At 40.2% G+C, this 27029-nt stretch overlaps 2 protein-coding genes across 2 annotated transcripts; both read right to left on the minus strand.

Annotated features, from left to right (window-relative positions):
* Nucleotides 1-6470: 6470 nt before the first annotated feature.
* On the minus strand, nucleotides 6471-18848 carry syt19 (synaptotagmin XIX). The gene is made up of 9 exons (XM_079345824.1): nucleotides 18129-18848; nucleotides 15768-16006; nucleotides 15580-15653; nucleotides 10681-10797; nucleotides 8840-9025; nucleotides 8545-8694; nucleotides 8340-8459; nucleotides 6969-7080; nucleotides 6471-6854 (listed from the first exon to the last, which is right to left on the minus strand). Exons 2-9 carry the CDS (start codon nucleotides 15973-15975, stop codon nucleotides 6547-6549), a joined length of 1275 nt encoding a protein of 424 aa, XP_079201950.1. The 5' UTR covers nucleotides 15976-16006; nucleotides 18129-18848; the 3' UTR covers nucleotides 6471-6546.
* Nucleotides 18849-18947: 99 nt separating this feature from the next.
* On the minus strand, nucleotides 18948-26078 carry LOC306825224 (C-signal). Its single transcript, XM_079345827.1, has 6 exons — nucleotides 25753-26078; nucleotides 25612-25663; nucleotides 24952-25139; nucleotides 22534-22707; nucleotides 21461-21571; nucleotides 18948-21276 (listed from the first exon to the last, which is right to left on the minus strand). Exons 1-6 carry the CDS (start codon nucleotides 25903-25905, stop codon nucleotides 21163-21165), a joined length of 792 nt encoding a protein of 263 aa, XP_079201953.1. The 5' UTR covers nucleotides 25906-26078; the 3' UTR covers nucleotides 18948-21162.
* Nucleotides 26079-27029: the final 951 nt, after the last annotated feature.

Here is a 27029-nt window from a genome sequence, read left to right on the forward strand (position 1 = left end):
GAATGTAAGAAAAGCCTAATTCTATTGTTTCAAAGTACAACATAGTACATTAATGTTTATCAACATTACAATAATGAGGGGTTCCTTGAAAAAAAATTTCACCTGAAAGAGGTCTATGGTCTAATAAAGTTTGAGAACCCTTGCTCTTACATAAACTGACTGAAGTCCTGCAGATCAATACTGTACATTGAAGCCATTTTATTTAGACGTTCTCTATCTGATGATTCTCAGTCTGTCATTAAATTAGATTGCATATGGTCTTCTGTAGATCAAGTATCTGACACAGTCCGGGAGCACTTTTTCCAATTTCTGTATGAAAGATGTAGACGTATGAAAGAATACCTTAGCAAGAAAATGTTTACTCTTATGAGCAGTATTTTTAATTTCTCATGATTGAGACTACTCTCAAACACAGTCGCCTGTGTCCAGTTGTCAAAAATTAAAAGTAGACTATCCCTCCTTATCACCGCACATGGTAATAGGCCTATATGTAAAAATATTTACATGGCTTGCAAAATGGTGCTGGTGTTGAAACAGGTGTTAGTCTTAAAACCTGAGACAGATTTAGTTTATGTGCCTGTGAGTTAAGTTAAATGCCAATGTGGGTGGTTTTATTTTTGACATTTGTGCGCATGAATTCAGAATGGATCGACACCCCATAGTCCAGGACCTGCTGTGCTAAAATAAGTGCTTTACGAGCATGACACACATTAGCGTACTGCTGTCTAAAACACACCTTTACCCTGTTTATCTTAACTAACACAACATGAAATCTGATCTGTTACAGCAGGAAATAGTGGGGGTTTCTGCTGAAAACAGCAAGAATGTCTTGAAATTCCAGTGAATCAGTCAATTCCCTCTCAATTGAAAACAGGGGCAAAGAGTTTAGTCTGTTAAGATGTTTATATCCAATCCACAGCTGAAAAGAGTCTCTCCACCGTACATGTCCTCAAGGGCAATGTGAGGAGGGCCCGCAGGAGATTGTTCATGTTGGGAAAAATATCACAGGGGCATGCGTCGAGCACTTCAAGTGTTACTGTTTTCTCGTTCGTGGTCTTGATGGCCTTTGCTTTTCTTTTAAGCAGCTGCACAAACTGTATGCTTTGCGTCTTCCATGGGATTGGAAAGGTGTGCGCCCGGCAAGCCGGTTGTGAGCCTTGTTACCAAAGTTGTCTGACCGCAGCAAGCAGGCTCTCTTTTTAAACATATGCATGATAGTTTTCTTTATGATAAAGATTTATTTATGTTTTATCTTTGGGCATTTTTAGCCATTATGATAGAGGGAGGACAGTGGATAGGGTCAGAAACTAGGGAGAGAGAGTGGGGATAGACATGCGGGAAAGGAGCCGCCCGCACAAGGACTATAGCCTCAGTACATGTAGCACTGCTACTGCTCCACCATGATAGTAGTTTTTCTTATTTAAAAACACCAAATCACGTAAACTATACCATATTTAGTGTCTTACTATACCAGGTACTATAAGTCAACAATTTCAATGTCTTATTTTTATGTATTCTTTTTCTGGGGCATAGACTGTGGTCTATATTGAGTCTGAATCCTGGCTAAGACAGCCCTCTGCCTCCCTCTAGTGTCGGTTCTGATGTGGTTTCAACATACTTAAAGTGTAGTCTTGATGCACATGCATACAGCCACGATGTCCCATGATTGTACTTTTCATTGATTGCAGTATGTTCTGTGTATATCAAATTCAATTACTGTGTTATAAGGGTTGAAGGATGATCACCTTAGTCAGGTTGGGTTTATCTCAGTGGCGCTCTTTTCATTTGAGGGTTCTAGCCATAGACTTCAATGATATCATCTGGTCTGGTGTCCCTGACACCAAACCAGACCGTGTTAACAAAGGTGATGGCAGTTTAAAATCTAACTCCAAAGAAAACATATTACAATACCTCCAAGACGATCGCCTCAGCATGGCTGCAGGGCTTTTCCTGCCAGAAATTGGTAAAAAAAAATAAAAAAAAAATAAAATAAAATATATATATATATATATATATATATATATATATAGATTGATAGACAGACCTTAACGAGTGAAGTTTTCTTATTAAATACTTTGTTCTTTACATAGCTAAATGTGCTGACAACAAAATCAAAAAATGATCAATGGAAATTGTTATTAAACAATGGAGGTCTAGATTTGGGGTAACACTCAAAATTAAAGTGGAAAAACACTACAAGCAGATCCAACTTTGATGTAATGTCCTTAAAAAAAAGTCAAAATGAGGCTCAGTAGTGTGAGTGGCCTCCACGTGCCTGTATGACCTCCCTACAACGCCTGGGAATGCTCCTGATGAGGTGGCTGATGGTTTCCTGAGGGATCTCCTCCCAGACCTGAACTAAACCACCCACCAACTCCTGGACAGTATATGGTGCATTTTGGCATTGGTAGATGGAGCGAGACATGATGTCCCAGATGTGTTCAATTGGATTCAGGTTTAAGGAACGGACAGGCCAGTCCATAGTATCAATGCCTTCATCTTGCAGGAATTGCTGACACACTCCAACAACATGAGGTCTAGCATTGTCTTGCATTAGGAGGAACCCAGGGCCAATCGCACCAGCATATGGTCTCACAAGGGGTCTAAGGATCTCATCTCAGTAACTAATGGCAGTCAGGCTACCTCTAGCGAGCCCATTGAGGGCTGTGCGGCCCCCCAAAGAAATGCCATCTCACACCATTACTGACCCACAGCCAAACCGGTCATTCTGGAGGATGTTGCAGGCAGGAGAACGTTGTCCACAGCGTCTCCAGACTCTGTCACAGTGAACCTGCTGTGAAGAGCACAGGGCGCCAGTGGCGAATTTGCAAATCTCTGTTCTCTGGCAAATGCCAAATGTCTTGCACGGTTTTGGGCTGTAAGCACAACCCCCACCTGTGGACGTCGGGCCCTCATAACACCCTCAGGGAACCGTTTCTGATCGTTTGAGCAGACATGCACTTTTGTGGCCTGTTGGAGGTCATTTTGCAGGGCTATGGCAGTGCTCCTCCTGTTCCTCCTTGCACAAAGGCGGAGGTAGCGGTCCTGCTGCTGAGTTGTTGCCCTCCTACGGCCTCCTCCACGTCTCCCGCTACCATTCAAAAGTGACCACAACATCAGCCAGAAAGCATCGGAACTCAGAAGTGGTCTGGGGTCACCACCTGCAGAACCACTCCTTTATTGGGGGTGTCTTGCTAATTGCCTATAATTTCCCCTGTTGTCTATTCAATTTGCACAACAGCATGTGTAATTGATTGTCAATCAGTGTTGCTTCCTAAGTAGACAGTTTGATTTCACAGAAGTGTGATTGACTTGGAATTACATTGAGTCGATTAAGTGTTGCATTTTCTACAAGATCCCTGGACCAGGGGAGTCCACCTGCCCGGATGGAACGACCGGGTACGTGATGGATCCATGGAATACATAGAAAGTCATGTGCCTGGGTGTGCTATCGTTGAAAGATGTTGAGGATGTGTACATATTTGGCCTCACGTTCACTGGTCTTCTGCTGATTGGCCTTGGTATAGCCCTGGTGTACCAAAACATTGGGAAGACGGCAGCTCTGGCGGGAGCACCGAGGGTGCCGGTCATGAAGATTGAGATGGGCAAAGCTGTTGGAGCACAGACTGTGGCGCTGGACGAGCTGGGCCGAAGGATGGAATGTATCAGGGGAAAGCTCACTACAATGCAAGACGAGTTGAATTTGTTGAGAGACAGACTTTAAAAACTTTAGGGGGGACTGTCATTACTGTGTCCCCTCTCCCTAAAAATAAGTTTGTTTGGATTTAAAATTCACCCCCCAGACGAAATTTCTACTCCACAGATGGAAAAGGACGCAGACATGCTCCTAACGCTACCGACACACACAGACCCAGGCCAAGGACATCTCCACTGAATGGGACTGTGTTTTCGCAATGTTATCAGCTAACTCTGAGAGACCCCCGAGATAGTCTCCGCAGCAACATGCATTGTTTTCGCCGAATATCGTGACTGAGATGATTCGGACCTGGGTGAGACCGGGGAAGCCAGGCACACACACACATGAACACATGATGCGAACTCATACACACCCTGCACACACCGTCTTCTCTCCCACTCTCACTGCTATTGTGTACGTTTGTGTTAAGGGAAATGTTTTTCCCTGCATTCAATCTGTGCCTCCCTCTGCAGGCATAGCATGGAAGTGGTGTTTTTATGCAGCCGACCAGGAAGCTGGTCAAAGTTGATGGGAAGATGGACAGAGCCAACCAGCTACTCCAGCTGCTTGTCTGCATAAGACTTGAGACTGGGGCGGAGTTTCATCTTCAAGTGGGACAATGACCCTAAACATACAGCCAGAGATAAAATGGAATGGTTTAAAACAAAACATTCATGTGTTGGCCCAGTCAAAGTCCAGATCTAAATCCAATTTAGAATCTGTGGCAAGATCTGAAAACTGCATCTCCATTAAATCTGACTGCGCTTGAGCTGTTTTTTTTCTCTAGATATACAAAGCTGGTAGAGACATACCCCAAAAAGTTTAGAAATGTTCAAGGAGTATGAATACTTTTGTAAGCCACTGTATTTGCAAAACTTCCTTCATCTCAAAACTTAAAACTCCACATTGGAGGTGCGTTTGTTTCTATTCCAGTTCAAGAAAACAAATCCCAAGACTCTGAGTCAATAAAGTATAAGAGATTTAGCATACATTTATAACCTCTCCATAAAAAAATTTCTACTATGATTCTTATCATTGATGTTTTCTCTTGCCCTATGCACTTTAACAACCAATCACTTTAAGGGAACCATTTATTGTCTTTTATAAAAAACTGATCAGAAATTACACCCAAATTAAGGAGGTTGTGCCTAGCACACAAGCTGGCGTGACCACAAGCTGATAATGTTTTTGATGGCATAATCAGGTGCAATAAGAGTTTCAGTCTTATTTGCATTTGATTGAAGGCAGTTTTCAGACATCCAGGTCTTGATGACATCCAGGCACTTGTTTAAAATGTACAGTTGGTATGTATCAGTTGGTTAGATAAAATAAGCAGTGCAATTGTACATCATCTGCATAAAAAAATATATGGAAACCCACTAAAACAGCCAATGATCTGGCTAAGGGGCAGCATATACAACAGAAACAGCATGTGACTTAGGAGAGAACCTTGTGGTACACCACATGATAGGGGCACTGTGTCATGAATTGGCCCACAGAGACAGAGAAACTCCTGTTTGTGTGATAGGACGTGAGCCAGAGCACTACCAGAGATTCCCACAACATAATTGAGCTTACTTAAAAGAATACTGTGGTCAAAGCCGAGCTCAGGTCAGGTAACATCAGCAGTGAGTTCCCATCATCTGCAGCCATCATGTTGTCATGACTTTGAGTAGATCTGTTTCAGTCGAGTACATTCTATGGAAATCAGATTGATAAGGATTGTGCAGGTTGTATTTCTCCAAGACATCATTAAGTTACTTGGCTACCACTTTTTTCAAAAGTTTGGATACATAAGGCAGCTTAGATATGGGCCTTGAGTTCATGGGGATGGTGGGGTCTAGGTTATTGTTTTTGATTTATTATGCTAAAAATAGGGCTAATAGAATCAAAAACGTTTAAAAACAAAGATGAGGGAAGGATATCAAGGGGACCAGATGAGGGTTTCGTTTTGTGCAGAAAATTGTAGGATAATGGCGCATGAAACAGGAAAGAACTCATGGTTGGCTGATAAAGCAATGTTTGCAATGTAAGCTTGTCTATGAAAGATTTCAGCGAGTTATCACAGCCAGAGTTTGAAGAAACAGGCTGTTTTGAAGCAGTAGGAGAGATGTTAGAGTTGGTTTCAAAAGGAAATCTTTGGATTTCTTCTGTTAGATGAAATGAGATTAAAAAAAAAGGTAGTCCTAGAATCATATCATGTAAATTAAAGCTCTATAAGATGCATTCAATGGACCTCTAATTTGATAGTTTTCCAAAAGTGTTCAGATTGTCCACATTTCCGCCTAAAACTACAAATTAAATCATTCAAGGTTCAAGGTTCAAGGTTGTTTATTGTCAAATAAACAACCTTGAACCTTGAATTCATCAATCCAGGGTGCTAATTTGTAAAATGAAGTAAGACTAGTTTTAAAAGAAGCCACACTGACCAATAAGTAGGAGCACTGCTCATCAAATGACCAGACCAAAGTCTCCATCAGACTAGAACATCAGGGTCAACTGAAGCAGAGAATCTTTTTTTTAGCTATGTTCTGATTAATAATGAGCCTGTGACGTTTGTGGGGTTGCTGGTCCAAAATGCAGAAAACTTAAACTAAGACACATTTGTGGTCACTGGCAGGACATTCCTCAAGAAGGATATTTTCAATAATTAGGCCATGTGAAAAAACGAAGTCCAAGGTACGCCCAGCACCTGGAGACATGCTGAATGAAATTAAAAGCATTAGGTAGGCTACTGAAAGAAATTCAGTTAAGAAATCAGTAACATCAGGAAGGAAAGAGCCAGGTGGTCTGTAGTCCGGTAAGCAAGCGCTGATCCTCTGCCGCCTGATATACAAGCAACCAGGAATTCAAATCAGCAGGCCATGCCACTTTGCTATTGGCTGGCGAACAGAGGCCATCATTAAGCTCCAGTGCTCATCTTCTGATCTTGTATCTTTTTCCACTATCAACTGTCCAATTAGATGTTTGGGGGATTTCCTTGTCAGGCGAGTTTCATACACAGAAACTAAAATTTTGCATTGCTCAAGAGGAAACTCTGGCAGAGAGAACATGAGGACCTCGTTAAAAATGGTCACCAGGCAGTAGGCCATGGCGGAGGTTTTTTGGTATCTTAACTTGCAGTGGTTGCACTGTACACTGATCCTTGCATACAAAGCTGAAAATACAGAAGAGAAATAACTCTTTATTACATGTAATGCACATAAAAGATGTGTGCATAGCTTTTGTAAATGTATTGCAATATGATGAAAGTGTATTTTTTATTCAGTACCTGTATCTGAGCATTTTTCTTGCAGGACTGTTCTGACTTTTAGGAGTCCAACCTCCAGTCTCAGAGAAGTTGGAAGGAACTTTAAAGACAGAAGCACCTCTCCTACAAGATCCTGAAATTGAGAAGTCATTATCAGGTCAATATTAATTTACATCACAAACTGTAAACTGATCTGTTCATCGCAATTTTATTTTTTTCTTAACTTATTGTCTGTAAACTGTTTTAATCATGTACTATTTATCATGACGTGTGCTGCTGCACACGTCAAGAGTGTGAAAGAGATCTTGATCTCAATGGGTTAATCACCTGGTTAAATAAAAAAATGAAAAAATAAACTGTAAATAAGGAGTGGGGTGTATTAACCATGATGGCAACCAGTGGTATTTATTTAAGTACGTTTTTTCTAAGTTCTGCCGTCTTACAATAATAATAAACGTTTTATTCGCAGAGCACTTTACATTCGAGAATATATTTATATTTTATATAATTGTAGTTGTCTTTTAAATGAGAAGTGACTATATGAGAGGATGAATATGCATGACTTAACAAATTAACCTGTAAGTACTGATGGGTTATTTTCTCATCTGTTTCTGTAGTCAGACTTCTATTGCAACCACTGAAGCTGTCCCCTTCTGGCCCTTATAAAGAATACAGTTTTAAGTCAAGTATAAGGCAATTCAGCATTAAGTAGCAGCGAGAACTCCCATGATTCCTCGCTAGCCTCTACATCATCTTTTGTTATTGTATCATTGATTGAGAGCCACCTGGAGACAGAATCTACATAGCGCATCTTTAAGGCTTAAGAAGTTCCATTTAAGTGATCATGTTACAATGTATATTATGCCTATAGTTATGCCTCGATAAAAAATAATTTTGTATCACAAGCTCATGTTTATATTGGTACACACTGTATGAGGGGTAAACATTTCTGTTCTGATTTCGGGGTGAGAACATGGCAGGTATTACTTGTGCAATTTCTGTTCGAGGGAGCAAAAGGGGTTGGTGAAGTTTAAATCCCGTATTTCAACAAGACTATGTTCATGACTAATGCGATTTTGATGTACATACAGTTGGACTAAAAAATTTCCTTTTCAGAAAAACAATGGGTGATGTCAGAGACTACATCCATGTTTATATTCGATGATTAGTATTGGATCCAGGTTTGAAAGCAGCAAGGCTAGGCCACCGCTTTCATGTAGCTTATTGTTTTCGTACAATATAAAAGAATACTGGCTACAAAAAGAACATCGCTTCACAGGAAAAAACTACATTATGATCATTTTATTAAGTGATCTTTTCAGTTCTACGGTGTTGTTAACATACTCTCGATTACTATTCTGTGAGTTGACTATGTGTGAGACTCTTATGTACCTTCTGGGGTACCTGTAGATCCTCTTGTAACTCCAGAGGGTAGGAGATGTTGAGCTGCCCAAGAGGAACCCTCACCTCTCCTAAGACTGCGTGTCTGGAGAATCTGTCAAAGTCCCTCACCTGAGTGATAAACAGACATGTCATTCATTGATGTTAGATCATACAGTTTTAAATATACTGAGAGTGATTGAGAGTACTGAAGGACCTCCATCCTGAGGTTGATGTTGTTAAGCTCCTTCTCTTCTTGTAAAACACAGCTGAACTGGTCTCCAAATATAGGATTACAGCTGCCTTTCACAATGCGAGTATGCCACTCCTGCAGCACTGTCCACATCACAGGTGTCAGCCCTTGGCCCTAGGATGGTCAATGAAGGAAATAGGCAAGAAAGGAAATAATGAAAAAGCTGAATATTTTCTCTTGTAAAATGTTGTACATTACAATTAATTTAATCATAGCAATTGCATAATGAGATAAAGATTACCAATAAGGACATTTTTACCTCCTCATTCATACAGCTTTCCAATGCCACTCCATGTGAACCTGACCACATCAGACTTATCTTAACAAATGGATGGAGGCTGCCCTTCTGACTGTGCTCTATAAGCCCATCCACCTGCAAGATAGTGACCACCAGACAGGACTGCAGCTGGTCATAAAAGATGGAGAAATGAAGCGTTCCATCGACCTAGCATAAGAGGGTATTTAGGAAAGAAAAACAAACAAGGACCAATTAATGCTCCTGTTATAGCTTTATGCAAAATGTACTGTACGATCTCAACAAAGAACAGGTGCAAGCAGAAACAAACAAAAGTCAGTTTAGGAATGCCTCACATTGATGAATACTGAACTCAATACAGCAACGGTGGGGTTTTGGACGGTTTATCTGTTAGTCTCTTTGTAAAACAAACTCTTATGTGGGTCGTAAAACAGATCTCCCTCTTGGGAAATAAAGATGTCTGTAACCGCAATCTGAAACTTACATTTGCACAATCATTTTATCAATTTCTCTTATTTTCAGTCATGTCGCTTCACCATTAATAGGTAGTTAGTGTGATTCTGTTTTTAAATAATCTGTGTCTATGCAACGATTATCTTGAAAAAGGTGATCCCCTTTTCTCTAACATCATAATCTATTCAAAACTGTCATTTGAATACATATTTTGTTTATGGCAAAACTAAAGACAAATCCATAAACCTCAGCTTGTTTTAAAAAGATCTGATTGGCAAAGGAAAAAACACCACGAAAAATCTCCTCAATGTGAACCAATTTCTGGTCAGAAAATCTAGACAAATTCCAAATTATTGTAGCCCTGATTAATGATCCAGTGTTCACCTTTATGTATAGGGTTAATAACCTTTTACTTTGCTTGCATGTTAGCATACTAATAGCTAACATCACAAAAATGCCTTAGGACAACCTCATATAAATAGCTCCTATCATGGACTGGTGCTTTTTTTGCACAGGTTTAATTTGTATTTTGTTTACTCTTAGTCATGTAGAGGGCCTCCTAAATCTTGTTTCAGGTTTATTATATACTGAGGGAGGGGGGACAGTGGTTGTTTATAGTTTACTGTTTATTGTAACTAATGTCTTGTGTCCTGCTACTGGATGCCTTGAATTTCCCTCGGGACCAATAAAGTAATAAAGTAAAAAATATCAATCAATCAATCTGTAAAAAAAGTTACTGTGAAGGTAGAATGTGCATCACATTCAGCAAAAAAAAGAAGAAAAAAAAGACATCACAATTACAAAAAATGAGATAAGATCTAGTAATTATGAGATCTTTTCTCATAATCACAAGATAATTGCATAAATAACTGGTGACATCAGAAGCATTGAAACATTGTCAGTTGCTGCCAAAGGCACCAGATTATAGCACATGTGGTTCATAGAAATTGTTTATTCTGTGCATTTTCAGAGGGGTCACATTTTGCCTTCACTAAATAGGAAAGCAAAAAGTAAGACAGGGAACATTAGGAGTAGAGAGTTGGGGAAAGACATGCAGTAAAGGGCTGTGGTGCGACTCAAACGCTGAGAACGATAGCCTACATACAGTACATGTGATGCACAATGTCACAGCTATGCTATACGGCACCCTGTGAAAATGTTATTGGGTTGTTTTATTGGGTTTTTTAAAACCCTGCATGTAAGGTGTCCTTGTTTTTTTTTTAAATAAAATGTACTATTATTATTATTAAATTGTGTACTAAGACATGAAAGTTTACAATTTATATACAAAGAACAACACCTAGCTACTACACCAAGAGAACAAAATAAGTCTCACATATTTGTATGGGTTCAGTAAAAGAGCCCCCAGAATGCACACCAATGTCTCCTACCTTTTTAATGTTAACTTGCTCTCCCACATCTTCCTCTCTCTGGATGGATTCTGAGGCAGACGATGTCTGAGACAGACAGCGACTTAGCCTATAGACCTCTTTGTTTACTTCCCCCACCTGGAGAGCATGAAGACATACACAGCATTTTGATCAGTGGGTTCTTCATTAAAAGCTGCAGCACCTACAGCTATTGCTTGACTTTCAAAAATGTTGTCAACACGTATTTCATTAAAGAAGTATGCACATTAATATTTAGGTTTATGGACAATGTAGCCAATTTGGAGCTTTTTTACAGATGATTAATCTCAACAGCGTAAAAGGAACACCTAGCAATGGAACTTCATGTTTTACAAGCAACAATACATAAATCCAGTATTAAGTACAAGATGTGTTCATGGTGATTAACAAGCCTGTACCAAGCAGTAACCTCCATTATTGGAAAAACAAAGTGTAGCACTTGTGGTGCTGTCTGTAACCATATGTAGTGGAGGATAGACTGAAGGGATAACAGGGCCTGATCAGATAGATTCAAGATTCAGACGAGCCTCGGGGGTGCAAGATCAAAGGAGACACACAAGAGGTTGCAGGAAAAATAAATAAATTTACTCTGCAAATTTGTTTAGTAGAATTATGTACAAAGGGAACACAGGCGCATTTTGAAAAATAAAATAAAAATACCCTCAAAAATGGTAAAGTCCTTTCAATGTTTTTTTAAGCTTTTCAATGTTCGTTTAACTCCTTCAAAGTTTGTTTTGTCTTTCAATGTTCGGTTTGTCTCTCATTGTTTGTTCGAAACTGTAACCAATCGGGTTACCAATACCAGTTAGTGTGGTTCGGGCTACGGCTCGCCATCCAGACCTGAAGTATATTCGGGAATCCAATCCAGAACTCCATAAAAAACCTGACCTAGAAGCAGGTCAGACAATAGCTTAAACTGTGCTCTATATAGCTACTAGAAAGACATAATAATTTTTCAAGAATCACTAAATGAAAAATAAACCATGTTTACAATAGTTTACATTCAGTAACAACATTTGTGTTTCTCTAAAGTGTATAACAGGTACACCTAGACTCCAAAATTACACTTGCAGGCTTTAAGTGCATAAAAATAAACGTTTCTTAAATTTTAAATAACAGAAAAACCTTCAAAAAACAGGCAAAGTGCATGTGCCAGCACTTGACGTTAACCCTACAAATTTTCAGTGACTAACCAACATTAGCACCTCGGGGGAAAAATTAGTATGTGCTAAATCCACAATTTTGCACAGAAAACGGCATTTTACAAGTGACTTTGCATAAACCTTGAAACCTTGATAATAGTTTTTGTTACTTATTCTGTCGATTTTGCAAAAGATAAACTTTTATCAAGCAATTCTTCCACAACTGAACACTGAAATGGGAGTACTTTTCGGTCCTGACACCATTGCTCGAATGCCAGCCATTTATAAGCATAAAGGCCTCGAGTGGAAGATGCCCTCGCACTCTGGATTGTTGCCACCTCACTTGAGGGCAGACCCTGAGCTATTAAGTTCGACCTATCAACAGGTAGGCATGCAGCCGCCATAATTCCGGACGTGGATGAATCACTTCCCCGCCTGCTTGCGAGAGGAGGTCTCTGCGTAAAGGAAGCTGCCTCGGTTCCGCTGCCAGCAGATTGATTATCTCGGCGTACCATGATTTCGCTGGCCACCGAGGGGCCACCAGAATCAGAGACAAACCCTGATGACGCACCCTCTCCAACACAGGCAGTATCATTTCCACTGGGGGAAACGCATACAGAAGTGTGCTGGGCCATGGGTGAGCCAGCGGATCCATCCCCAGAGGTGCGGGCACCTGCAGGTGGCTTCAGCTTTGAGTCGCGCCTCGGAATAATATTACGCAGGGCTTCTGTCTGCTTCTTCCTCAACTCAAACCGTGCGTGGATGGCGTTGAGCGATTGTCCAAACAATTCATCAGTAGATAACCGCTCGTCTAAATAAACAGCCCGGTCTCTCTCTGGAACATCAGATAGAGTCAGCCACAGGTGTCTCTGCGCCACCACGGTAGACGCCATCCCCCTGCCGAGGGAGAGCCTTGGCAGGGGGATGGACGGGAGAGTTGTGGGGCCGTTGTGGTTGTGAGAGGGGGCCAGATAAGCCGCCAGAGAAGGCTCCATAGGCGGAGGGTTAACTAAACCTGCCTTTTCAACTCCATCTAAATCCAGATACTGTCCATAGCCGGGTACTGTGACGCGGGTAGACAATGGTTTGTGCCATGTCGATGTTAACTCCGAGACAAACTCCGGTAACATGGGCAGGCTGTTTCTGACCGTTGTCGGTTCAGGCGGGAGGAAAAACCCCATGAACCGCAACGGTTTTTGAGCCGACAGAGGAGAGGGCCACTTAGCGCTCCGTGGGTAGCAGCAGCAGCAGCAGCAGCCACAAACACCAAGAGGGGCAGTTGAGCTAATTTCAGGCTGGCGGTAGCCAAAGCAGAGACAGAGCTAACTAGCAGCAGCTTGTCAGCTCTACTCGGTAGAGGTGCTCTTAGCGAGGTGAAGAGCGTAAGAACTGAGGGATGACTGTGATGACAGTTGTATTTATGTAGGCTCCACCTGCACATATACGTCATCACAGATCATCTGCCTAAAAGGCGTGATTAGAGAGGTCAGAAGTACAGAGAGCTCCTGACGGCGTGTTAAGCGTTGTATTCAACACACACTAACAAAGTTGTTCAAAAATGTGCAAAATTTGTGAAACTACCTGGCTTTAACGGCGTCTGAAATCACATGGAATCAAATGCAACAAACTGTTAGAATTCTGATGCCAACTGTAAAGTCATTGTGATTGTAAATACTTTTGAAACTTTGACTATTGGTAGTGTAGATACACTGGTTGTACTGATGAGCTCATACCCTTACTCACTCAATTTACATATGCCATCAGTCTTCATCGTGAACACTGACATACCCTGGACTGTCACTTTATCTTCGGTCACTTTAAATTCAACTTGCCACTTAATATATCTCAATGTCCAGTACAGTTTTTAGTGTTCAAATGAGATTTTAATTGGTGTTTACTTAATTCTTGCTTATAATAGTTGTAAATACATAGTACCTTTATCTTTATTCCTATATATATATATATATATATATATATATATATATATATATATATATATATTCACATTTTATGAGTACTCATATTTATGTTCTTCTTGTATTTTACTGCTGCATCACTAAATATGCAATATAGAGGTATGACTGATATGACTGCAAGTGGGCGTGTCCTGGATTGTTTGCCAGGAGGTTTGGGTCCGTCTCAGCTCCACCTCTCTGGCTGTTACTAGACTAAAAGTTAGATCATTATTTTCAAAGTCACCTAAATCAGATCAGAAGGTGTAAACAGCAGATCCATGTTTCATACTGTCTATGGGTTGTATCTGTTTTGGAACCATGTGAAAAAGTGGTGCCCTGAACGAAACTATGACCAGGTTTCTGACTTCACTATGATTGATGATCATTATGCAGAGATAGCCATGATTTATTTTAAATTTTTTATAGTGTTGCAAACATTAACATGACTGAAACTGGTCACATGATAGGAAGCACACACTGAACTATCCAAACACAGCTTACATGTTTTACAAAACAAAACACCTTTAGATCAACACCTCACCTTTTATTTACTGTGTGCACAAAACGAGTCCTCACACATATTTTATTTATTTTATTTTAGAGACTCACATATCCATGCTTGGGTATAACTTTAGAACAAGCACTTTGGATTGTTTTCTGTTTGTGCCTTTCTTTGGCTATATCAACTCATAACTTTTATTGTGTTTTTACATGGTAACTTTTGGAAGCCCTTTTTATTTACAGTACTTCAAATAATAGACTAATTAAAAAGTGATCCTGGTATCCATGCTTGATAGTTTTGTTTTTTTTGGCTGCAGTATAGATCATAATCCCCTCTTCCTAGATGTAAAAATATGGAACATGGGTGAAACTATTAAATAAAAATACACATCATACCAATTTATCAAACCCGGTTTATTTGTGATGTTTTTCTGGTGATTTGTATTTAAGTCTCAAGTTTCCTCTTAATCATTTGACAGCACAAAAAGGTTTAAAATGTCTAGTATGGCAGCTCTGTTGATAAATGCAGCTGCTGCATTGCTGTGTGTAACAAGTACAGGAAGAACTCCGCATAATAAACACTGACACAAGAGTCACTGAAGTTCCACAGCCATGAATGTCTGCTTTAAACCAGTGCAGAAATATGTTATGGTGTGGACTATGCCAACCTCAGGGATCTTTGGCATTTTATTGGTCAGCTAAATGCGTCTTCTTGGGGCGTTTTTGGGCATGCTTGTTTGAACACCCCATGTACAGAGGCAGTTAAAAAACACAGCCTGGGATCATATCAAACCTGTTGCTCTTTAACCACATCATTCTTGCCCATCTACTAAAGGCATTAAAAATCCTAGAAATTAATCTTTGAAATAAATTAATTGATAGAAAAGTTCTTAGCGGAAGCCGTATGATGTCACTACGGCGGCTCTGTGCCGACTGCCTACAAATGCTCAATATTAGAGCTTTCACACTTGCAGAAAACGCCTACCTTTTGAAGGTGCAGAGGCATGTATATATGTGAACAGCTGATTTCCCCCCTCCACTACTTTTTCTTCTGCCAGCCCCCTATTAAAAGATATTATCTGGAGAATTCACCTTGCGCCAGTATGATATGTGATATTTATATCCTGTGACTGCTGCACAGTGTGTAGCGTTTATACATGAGACTGCTATGATCTCTTTGCACGTGCTTACACGACTGCCGAAATGTATGTAGCTTTGATACAAATATTACAATTTCTAGTCATCTGTTGTCATGTCTTGCCTCGGGAGAACACCCCTCTTACCCTAGTACTTGGAGCTCCAGAGTAGTTTCCTGATGTTCCTGGCTTTTCCTCCAAGGACTGCAGATCATTGTTCACTTCAGAAAAAAAAAATCACACATTAACGTATTTGGGGATAATGATTGTCTTAGACACACAGCAGTATCAATATTGGCTGCACTGTTTGGGATTGTAATCTAGTCTTTACTCACAGGTATCTTGCTGCGCGTGTGTGGAGTGACTCTGTGTGCAGCATCTGAAGGTCTGCCATGCCAAGATCATTAGTGCCAGCAGAAGAAGAGTAACTGAGATGCCCAAGATGCAGTACTTGAACATGTCTGAGAAGGGCATCGTCAGGTCTCCAGCCGTGGATGGCAGTCTAACAGGTGCTGGTGCTGGATAGTCTATTTGCATCACCATGATGTTTAACCTACATGTAGCCTCTACATTCCTGAACAACACAGTGAGAACACTTCATGGTAGATTATTGATTATTGACCTTTAGGCCGCATTAATGGACCCTTCAGTTATAGGACATTACCAATAAATACAGTAGAATAGAAATGTGTGTCAGCAGCAACAGTGAAGGGTGATCTCTGACAGCCATACAGTACTGTGATCATCACGCAGCATTCGTTTTGCTAAAACCGTAAACCCAAATAATCATCAGGTGTGACATCAGCAAATATACAAATTTTGTTTATTCTTGACGACAAGCTGCTCTGTTGATTTCTCACTCAAAGCACAACAGAGGAAAAGCAATAGTGAGAGATCTATGTAGACTCAGAATCATCACACTCTCCAGCTTACTGACCTGAGATTCTATTAGGACAACAGATTAAAGTTAAAAAGGAAGGGAGCATTAAGGAGCTATTGCTTTAATGATACAAAAACTGGTTGAGACAATCAGCAATCTGGACAATACTGACATTTAAAAAAAAGCTCCACAAATTCTTTGTCATGACCCTGGATCATATATAACTGTCTAGCATGAAATGTGCAGCCCTGAGGTAATGGAGATGCTGTTGCTGTATGGAGGGAGGGAGTAAAGAGAATTGCTGGGACCGGATTGGTCAAACGACAGCATCACAGCTTTCAAAAACTCCGCTGCTGCAGCCAGCTCTCTCCTTCTCCGACAACTGCCGACCGAGTCAGCCTGACATTGGAACATTTTGTAGGCCAGATCTTGTTGTCGATGGTGATTTTGGAAGACTGCTTACTTGTGTAAAAATAGAAAAATATAGTTGTTACATTTGTAAATTTAAACTATCAACATTTGTACAGCTATAATTAGGAAGGAGAAGTGCTTTATTTGCTCACTACTTCATTTTTTACGATTTTACTGTAGAAGACAAGGAAAGATGTTTTGGTTCAGTGTATTTCTGTGTTAAAAAAGACGAGGGGTTTTGGTAGTCACCTTTTGTTTGTTTTTAAGGGCTTTGCTTTGCTGGGCTGCAGGCTTTCTTGGGAGCGAGAAGGGTGGGGCTCACTTATTATGTTGTGACTTTGGTCCCCTGGACTGGAGTCATCCTAACATGATTTGGGGGCTCGTCAGTTATTTGAATCCAGGACCTCCGTTGTAGATATTCCAGTGGCGTGACCTTGTGCTGGTTCTGTTACCAGTTCCATGCTAAGTTTTTCTGGTCCCTACATTGTTCACCGTAAACTTAGTGACACTGATTAAATGGTCCAAAATCCTCATTTTAAGGAGAAAACTGTTGAGTGTCACGATAAAATGATAAAAAAATGTGCCGATCATGAACATTCAAGAGAAAGCATCTGTGGTTTTGGACATTTGTGGAAAAACTAATTATTTTTACAATTTTAATATTTGCTCCAAAATTGGCTCTGCAGTTAAAACAAGCAAACGTAAAACACTACACGTCGGAAAAATATCTATTCATACCGTATATGTACAAAGGGGAAAAACAGCAAAAAGATAGCCTAGAGCTTTGTCCACAGGGTGTGCCAAAATAAAGGACAAGCACTGCTTCAGTTTTGAGATAATGTGTTTAAAAAGCCAGTCCACTTGAACTGAACTTCTTTAGAATATTTGTTTATTCTGCTAAATTCCTAAATTAAAGAAGAAAAAAGGCTGGTCAAAAAGCTCAAACATGCTGACATCCTTTAAAAGGTAACAGACCTGCACTGAACAGCACACAATATGCACAGATGTTTAAGTCAATACGTTCTTTAGGCAGAACAATTCACTGGGCAGGTTATTTATTTTAGGGAAGAAAACTAGCAGAGTTGTGCATGGTCAGAAAGACATCATTATGGACTATAAGAGGCTGCATAGTGAAATGGCAAACACCCCATGCAAAACAACGAGCCAGTTTTTAGAAGAAAGAAAACCCCTACAAGTTTTCTTTAAATAGTATCAAAATGACAGATTGAACGCAACACATTGCATCTTTTCAGCAACAGCATTTAATGTTTCACACATTGGCTCAAAAACCGAAACTACAGATTATTGGTGATGGCAAATGCCCTTTTCACGACAGTGCAGAATCTGTTGCTGCTTCCAGTTTAAGAAATTCATAAAAACATAGAGGACAGACAGTAACATTTACCTTTTTAAAGATCCACCTTTTCTTCATGAATGTCCTTGTGCTACAAATCCACATTGACCTCCTGTGAAGTCGCAGAAAAAAAAGTTGGTGAGCAAGAAAAATTCAAAAGCAGCATCTTATCATTCACAACCTCCCCCTCCTTTTTAGCACTCTTCACACACTCCCTCTCTCTACACACACCCAGCATATGACCATTGTTGGCAAACTGGTTTTATGAAGTTGAGATGACACTTCAGGGAGCTTTACCTGGCATGATAAACAGCTGTGTTCCTCCTCAAGATGTCTCGCATAGGCCTGCCAACCAAATGTTTTAGTCAGGGAACTTTTACTAAGTCGGTGTTTGAAACGCTGTCGATGTCTTTGCATGTTGTATGTTAATTCTCTAAGCTCTACTCTGTTCAATGGCAGATCTACTTTCTTATCTAACTGTATGCAAACCAGCTGTAGCTACAGCTAGTGTAAACTGACCATGATAACACACATGCAGCTCTCTTACAAACGAAACAGGATCATTTCATTGCACAAGTTTAACAGTCATAAGTCATGAAGTATTTGCAGGTCTAACGGCTTGAAGGTAAAATGGGTCTTCAGCAACGGGTTACCTGCTGGAAGACTTAAGTTGTTATGTAACCAAAACTTGTCAATGCAAGAATGAGGAAGAAAAACATTTCTTCCTCATTCTTGCAATTTCCTTACCTTATGTTTTTGTCTTTAGGTGGTAGGAGCTTAAATAGCTACTACGGCTACAAGAAGATTCTCTTATTATTCTCGTGTTAGTTTTAAGTTTCAAGACAAAAGTAGGATCAGAGCAAAAGCCTTTTAGTCTATAATTGTACTTTTATTACACAGCATTTAATTCTTCAAACATCAGCAATCTCACAAAAAAAGCTACACATCTTTAAATTGTTTTAACAGACGCTGGACCTGAGGAACAAATACTACTGCAATATGAACATGGTGTACAGATGATAATACTCTGTGTGGTAGTAGTACATCTGCAGATAATTCACTTTACGTCCTCATGTGTGCATAGAAATCTAAACCACAAGATCTACTGACTAACCGGTATAGAGAGAGCAACCAGTAACTTCCTGAGTTACTATCAATAAGCAGTAGCTAAGAGGGGATTGTGGGAACGCTTTAAAAGGCAGGGCTGGTCATTTTTGAAAACTAGCATGATTTTAAAAGTAGCATTCTGTCAGTGCTCCATCTTCCCCCTCCCCCTCCCCTTCCCCTCTGTGCTCCCTTAAAAGCCACGTCCCTCACTTTAATGCACAAGCGTCATTGGCCCAGAAGTGGATTTCATGTTTTGAGTCTAAGCTCGATCATTCATGGGGTCGAGAAGGTTGTGGAAAGAACAGAGAGACAAGGTTGGTTCATAAAACGTTTACCAAGTGCAGACACTGGTCGAAGTTTTTTTACGAGTGTACAACAAACATACAGATTTTCTTGTTTCTTGTTCAGAGCACATGAATTATTGATAACTGTCAGAACAAAAGGAATTTTCTTTTACCAAAATCTTTAAAAAATAAAATAAATAAACTTAACAACCCTGCCTTTAATTAAATGTCCATTAGTTATAGACAATGATCATGTATAGTAAGGTACTAATACACTCTTTATAAAAGGACTAATAAGCTGCCACTATGCTACTAATAAGAAACTAGTTAATGGTGAATATCATGACTTTAATTTGTTTAAAGTGTTACCCAACGGGATAATATTTTCTACCAGGAACTTTGATCATCTTCCTGAACTTAACGATTCATCTTTCATCGTCTCTACCTAATGCACACATTTTATTCTGTCCACCTTTTCAAAACATACGGCATGTCCTTTCCAAAAGACCACAAATAAACTGTAATCAATAAAATGATATGAAATCTTAATTTTAGTGTTAGGGTTAACACTAAAATAGTTAGGCTAAAGTTTAGACTCAAGAAACCTTTAAACAATTAAGGACTATCTTATGAGAGCAGTACTGAACAATACTTTAGGGAGCATTTTTAGAAACAATTGTTAAAGCTGCAGTTGTATGCAGCTTTAAGGGCATTTAAAAATATTTTAAAGATGAATAGCTCAGACAACTTCTCAGATGAAAACATTTTCAACAAAATCACTTTTGTCATCAATTCTCTCTTTAAATAAAAAGATAAATAATAAATAAATAAATGAGTTATATCACGACTCTGATCAGTCTGAATAAAGCTTGGACACAGCTTAGCTTAGTTATTGTAACTTGTTGGAAGTATTGAGGGCCACACTGGTCTCCCAGTGTACTCTGTGTACAATATGTAGCAGAAAGTCAAACCCCACTACACAGAATATCATGCCCCTTGGCAGTGATGATGCATAATTTAAGGTCATCCCCACTAAAGAAAAAAAATGCTCCTGGCCTTCTATACTAAAGTTGTATATATAGCCCTGTTTCCACCAAGCGGTCCGGTATGGATCAGTACAGTTTTGGTTCAGTAAAGCCTGGTCCTCTTTGCGTTTTCACAGTCAATTGTGCCTATTTGGTAGGCCGCGTGTAAATCGGATGCCAATAGCCGCGTCAACTACGTAATAGCGTGACATGATAGCAGCTAATCGCTAACCAGCTAATAAATGCAACAAAGGAGAAATACGCGATACAAACAAAACTGTGGATGGAAGACATCCAGCAGTTCATGTATTTGTAACTGGCATGTGACTCCTTTAACAAAACACAATCAAGTTGTTTTTTCAGAGAAGGCTGTGATATACTTGACATCCCAACAGAAGGGTCCCCAAAAAGAAGGACGGTTGGTAATTTGGGAATCTTACCCAGCTTGAGTCGAGGGAAACGGCACAAAATGCGTGCCGTACCGAGACGAACCGAACTGCTAGGTGGAAACAGAGCCTACGTGGACGATGCACTCATTATTTAAATGTGGAGGAAGATTCAAAGTAAACACTGTGCAATCTGTCAGTAATGCATTGATCTTTGAAAAGCTAAAGCTGATCATACCATCAGTTAGAAGTGCTCTTATTTACCCTACTGTCATAATCAGGGTTACCACGGCAACACCTCTCCTGTAAAATTCAGAAATGACCCATGGTCCTTTTCAGTCAGTCCACCAATCACAGACAGGATAGATGAGACGCTTTCCTCTGGACTCAGTGGAGCCTTAAAAGAGAAGGATAAACACATTTCTAATAATATGAAAAACCCATATAACTTACAGGACCTAAATGTGCCAAGTCTTAATTCTAACATGTCAGAACAACTGCTATTTCAGGACATTAAATCACACTTGATTTATATATCTTTCAAAGCATTCCAAAAACAGTGTGACATAGTTCAGATTTACCTCAGAGCCCCCCATATCAGTGCGGACCCAGCCAGGATGTATGGCCATACAGAGGATCCCATCAGGCTCCAAGTCCACTGCCATGCAGCGACTCACCATGTTCAGTGCACTCTGAGAGCGAGGAGAAGAAAAAAACTCAAGTTGAAAATCTTTTAATATATATATACACACACACACACACACACACACACACACACACACACACACACACACACACACACACACACACACACACACACACACACACACACACACACACACACACACACACAGCTCAAAAAAATTAAGGGAACACTGAAATAACAATGTAATTCCAAGTCAGTCACACTTTTGTGAAATCAAACTGTCCACTTAGGAAGCAACACTGATTAACAATCAATTTCACATGCTGTTGTGCAAATGGAATCGACAACAGGTGGAAATTATAGGCAATTAGCAAGACACCCCCAATAAAGGAGTGGTGCTCCGGGTGGTGATCACAGACCACTTCTCAGTTCTGATGCATTCTGGCTGATGTTTTGGTCACTTTTGAATGCTAGCAGTGCTTTCACTCTCGTGGTAGCATGAGACGGAGTCTACAACCGACCCAAGTGGTTCAGGTACTGCAGCTCATCCAGGATGTTTTTTGACTGATGTTTGCATTGATCTGTACATTTTTGTACATCTGTGTGTGTGTGTGTGGGGGGGGGGATAAAAAAAAAACTGATAAAAAAAAAAAACTGACCACAAAAAAAAGTTGGATCTGCCTGTTGTGTGTTTTTACACTTTAATTTTGAGTGTTACTCCAAATCTAGACCTCCATTGGTGAAAAAATTTGATTTCCATTGATTATTTTTGTGTGATTTTGTTGTCTGCACATTCAGCTATGTAGGTATTTAATAAGAACACTTCACTTATTCAGATCTAGGATTTGGTATTTTGTTATTTTGGTGTTCCCTTTATTTTTTTGAGCAGTGTATATAGAAACTGTCCTTCATATTTAGTAACGCACAAATGCAATACCCAACCATATAAACAGCTTTGAAAGTCCTAAATGGTATCAAGAATGTGAACATGTCCCATGGAAACAGTACCTTGGACGTCCTGTAAGGATACCATTTGAAGTTGTTTGCACGTTCTCCCCAGTTCAGCTCCACAGAGCCAAGCAGAGAAGTCACATTAATGACTGCTGCCCTCTGGATGCTCATGCTCCCTGCACTGCCTGCTCCTCCTCTTGATGCTGCTCTCTTCAATAGAGGCAGGAAGGCCTGCAGGGGTAGAAACGGCACAGATCAGTTCCATCTTTCATCTCTGTGCTGGAGTTTGCTTACAAACTGTTAACTTGCTTTTTTGTTTTTCTTCTGCAGTTGAGGAGCACAAGAGATTTATAATTATGTTTTGCCAGTCTGCAAGAGACACATATTCAGGGTGGGAGGTTATATTTCAAAGTAAAGGTATGTAGCAAAATCTGAACATACACCTTCAGTTCTGTCCGTATCACGTTTATAAGAGAGGGAAGGAAGAAAAGCCAAACACATTATGTTCTGAGCCAGAACTGTTGCTGCTGTCACAGTTTGACTGGTGTAAATTAAATGTGTAGGTACCAGATATGCTCAGGTGGGCAGATGTGCTCGGGTCCTTCGTCTGCTAGTGACATTACACAATATGATTGGCGTTACCTTTGTGTGATTGGCTGCTCGTCAGAGAGTTAACAGATGCAGGTTTTTCGCGAACAAGCACCATTACGTAAGATAAACTATGGAGGTTGCTAACAAGTGGCTAACGTTAAGGTCAGTCGACAGTGATGTAGTTCCTTTTTAGTCTAACATTAGCTTCTTACTTTCACCAATTGTGTTCAGGCTTAAAAAAAAATGAAAGTAGTGTTCATTTGTGATGCTCATCTTGACGAATAAAATGTAGACATTCTGGGGGTTTTATGGGCACAGAGCTTATTTTCAGCAATAATCCAAAGAAGCCTACAGAGCCATAAACTCAGTCAATCACAATGTGCTACATAGTCATACAAATGTACAGCCAATCATAGTGTGTAATGTGACTAGCAGGTAGGCTTTAGACTTTATGGTCCCCATGGGGAATTTTTTTTCTCACAGCACCGTTAATGTCAACACAGACAAAACCAGTACATCACAAACAGAGTTAGACAACAATCACAAGTTCTCTCTTTGGCCTGTTCAGCGAGGCCTTTTGTTTGGGGCCGCATTAACAGCAGGGATCAGGCTCCGCCCCAGGTGAGCCTTTCTGTACCTCATTGCTCGATACCTCTGTCCTGAGGGAAGTGAGGTGAGGGTTTAGTGGGTGTGTGTGGTGTCTTGTTCTACTGAGTTCTGTGAGGTTTGGTGGAGGGAGACCTATTATTCTGGCAGCTGGTGTTTGTGACGCGTGTGAGTTTGGCCTTGTTTTTTTACAGATAACATGTTAAAGAAGCAAGTGGAGCAGCACACTCTGATATAGTAGAAAGGAGGAGATAGAGGACAACATAGAGTCCGTTCAGTTTGCGGATGGCCGACAGGCACATGACCCCGAGCAGATCTGACCACAAGCACATCTGGTACCTACGACGGCAGATGTTCTGCCACCACAGCTTTTGAGGGCCTTTGTTTTCTAACCAAATAATATTTAATATCCTACTAGACCACTCACTTCCTAATTATAAAAATCTATAAAAGGCTGCAGACATATTAGGCTGAGAAGAAAAGAGTATTTGCAATAATAAAGTCAATCAACAGAGATGAATATTAAAAAACTATATGACAGAAGCCTGTTCAAAACAAGTGGTCGTGACTGGTTAAGAAACTTCTGATCGATTCTGACATGCTTGATCTTGCACAACAGACACATTCAGTCTGAGGGATGAGTCCAAACACAGTTTGAAAGTGACCGACAGCAAGCTCCTCTCTAGTAATGTTAACATATCTGAAGGCACCGATACGTTCTTTTAATCGTGAAACAAGCTATATAATAGGATATTTGCCCTCATTTTAACAGAAAAAAAGTAGGTTCTTCAAAAGCAGCAGCTGCTGAACATTCAGCCGAGTCTCACCACTTAATTCAACACAGGCTAGCCTCTTACACAGGCAGGAATTAACAGTATGTGTCAAACCCGTGTCTTGTAGGGAACAAGGTCATCAGTATTCTGCTCTGAGTTATTCTTTCATTACTTCTTCCCAAATCTACATGATGTGGCTGCTGAGTGGCCTTGTAGTTCGAGGGATTGTTCTTCAATTGATACAAACTGACTCAGCTATCAGCCGCCCTGCTGCCATTGTTCTGCCACAACAGGGTGCATCTCTGTAGTTTGATCTGTACTCTAAGGCCAACTCAAGCCAGACTATTTAAATAATCCTAGCTGCCTTCTGTTTTGATGCTGCTAAAAATTCTTTCCATCAAGGTCATCCCTTTATACGTTTGAAGCATTCAGCAAATGAAGGGGTCCTGTGACACAAAGTAACTAATGCACGGCGTTAAGCATACAATCTAACCATGAACATTACCTTGGTGATCATTAGAGGAGCCACAGCATTGGTATGAAAGTTTTCTATCATCTTCTCTGCAGTGACGGTATGAAAGTCGGCCACCACATTAATCCCAGCATTGTTGATCAGGCAGTTCAGACCCTCTTCTTGAACGAGTTGGCCAACCTCTTCCACAGACTTCTCTATACTCTCCTGGTTCAATACATCTAGAAGAGAGAGCCAAATCAGCACTGTACAGCCTCTAAATGTCAATGTGAAACACACACACACACTATATATATATATATATATATATATATATATATATATATATATATGTTTATGATATGTTGTAATATTGCTTCTTCCAGTTGTGTAGTGCAGACTAGGTACAGCCTATACCCACTTATTTTTCCATTGGTTAACTCATTTCTACATAGCCTTTGATTTAAACCAATCAATTAATTAATGTCAATATCGGTGGTATGCTGCATTTTTCCCTCGGATGGTAAAGGGATGACTCTCCCTACTCCGTCTGCAATTAGCTCATAGGAAATAACTAAATATTTAAAAGTAGTCTCACTGTTTGTAACAGAGTCAGATGATCTTCTGCTGGACGGCCCACATAAACGAGACAATTTACCTACTTAGGCCTCACTACACCTGTAGTTTCTTCACAAACACACTTCGCAGGCTTACCTAAAGAGATTATATGGACGTTGGGATGATTCGCTGCCAGTTCGTGAAGTTTCTGCAAGTCAAACAAAGTTGAGCCTCAAAGGTGCATACATTGTTTGTCCTTTATAACAACGGGGAGCTAATCAGTACTGAAATGTTTACCTGTGCGCTCGCTGGGTGTCTCGTCGTGGCTATTATCTTGCCGGGAGAAAAACCTCCATTAGCCAGGCTGTCGACTATCTGCAGCCCGAGCCCACGGCTGGCTCCCGTTATCAGCACAGAGCCGCAGTTTTTAAAATTCACGACACCACCCATCGCCAGGTAACACCTGAAACACGAAGGCGCGGGCAACTTCACCGGGCTCTTCAGCAGACTGTCACGGGTGACTGAGTTCTCTTTCCTTCCAGACCTTTCCTTAGACCATGTGTTAAACAGCTTAGGTGTCCTTTCTCGAGAGTTATCGCGCGATTTCGCCGGTAGATGGGGGCAAAGCCTTATAATACATTTCCACAGGGTGATGGATGGAGAGAGAGAGAGAGAGAGAGAGAGAGAGAGAGTGAGAGAGAGAGAGAGAGAGAGAGAGAGAGAGAGAGAGCGACAGAGAGAGAGAGAGAGAGAGAGAGAGAGAGAGAGAGAGCGATTGCTCCACTCGACCAGAAATAGCCTATCCGAGCTTGTACATTGATGTGTTGGCCAGGTCAATTTAGGTTCACTTCAAAAATCATTGCACATTTAGCTGTCTCTTCGTTCGTCAACTATTCCCATATTTACATATTGGTTATTCCCTTAATATTAACACTCTTTGGTTATTCCTTTTTCAGACAGTTTAATGAGAAATTTAAATCATGTGCAAATAGGTTCTCAATCCCTTGAGTTATTTTGAGATGTTTCACATCATTTTAACATAGAAAAAAAAGGTAAAACACACGTTACTGTGATAATTAAGGGCAAGCAGAGGAAAAACGTTTCCCAAATTGTGTCAGTAATTGTCCATTTGAAGAGAAAACTACGACACCGATTTCAGAACAAATAAAACACCAATTTAAACACACACACTTAAAAAATCAGCCAAAGCAAACAAAGAAAAAATTACATCAACTCAAAAAATCTTAAATACATATTGGTTTTATGACAATGATTTTTTTTAACACTATGTGTTTCCTTTTTCCCTCTTCATAAGATTAAATGTCTGAAGTATTAGCACACTTTCCAAGAACCATACTTTAACTGTATTAATATATTTATGTGGTTCTTCCAAGTCTTTAAATATTTATAATAATATATAGTCTGGCTCCATGAATGCTAATTTTACGTTGGAGGGATGCACTGTTTACTTTTCTATTTACATGGTGTTCAAATATTGAAGCTAAGATGGACATGCAGACACGACGGTGACAGCACAGCTTCTGCAGTCCAAACACAGATGGTTTGTCTGGCAG

The sequence above is a fragment of the Symphodus melops genome (genome assembly GCF_947650265.1).
Source record: "Symphodus melops genome assembly, chromosome: 6".
Lineage (NCBI taxonomy): Eukaryota > Metazoa > Chordata > Actinopteri > Labriformes > Labridae > Symphodus > Symphodus melops.

What these genes read in the sequence shown, in the direction of transcription:
- LOC306825224 (XM_079345827.1), bottom strand. Translation starts at nt 25,905, where the DNA reads ATGGGTGGTGTCGTGAATTTTAAAAACTGCGGCTCTGTGCTGATAACG. An exon ending in CTCCTCTAATGATCACCAAG is followed by an intron (nt 22,708 to 24,951) that starts GTAATGTTCATG and finishes CTACCCCTGCAG; the next exon opens with GCCTTCCTGCCTCTATTGAA. An exon ending in CTGATATGGGGGGCTCTGAG is followed by an intron (nt 21,277 to 21,460) that starts GTAAATCTGAAC and finishes TTCTCTTTTAAG; the next exon opens with GCTCCACTGAGTCCAGAGGA.
- syt19 (XM_079345824.1), bottom strand. Translation starts at nt 15,975, where the DNA reads ATGGTGATGCAAATAGACTATCCAGCACCAGCACCTGTTAGACTGCCA. An exon ending in CTGGAGCTCCAAGTACTAGG is followed by an intron (nt 10,798 to 15,579) that starts GTAAGAGGGGTG and finishes CATGCTCTCCAG; the next exon opens with GTGGGGGAAGTAAACAAAGA. An exon ending in AGAAAAATGCTCAGATACAG is followed by an intron (nt 6,855 to 6,968) that starts GTACTGAATAAA and finishes CTGTATTTTCAG; the next exon opens with CTTTGTATGCAAGGATCAGT.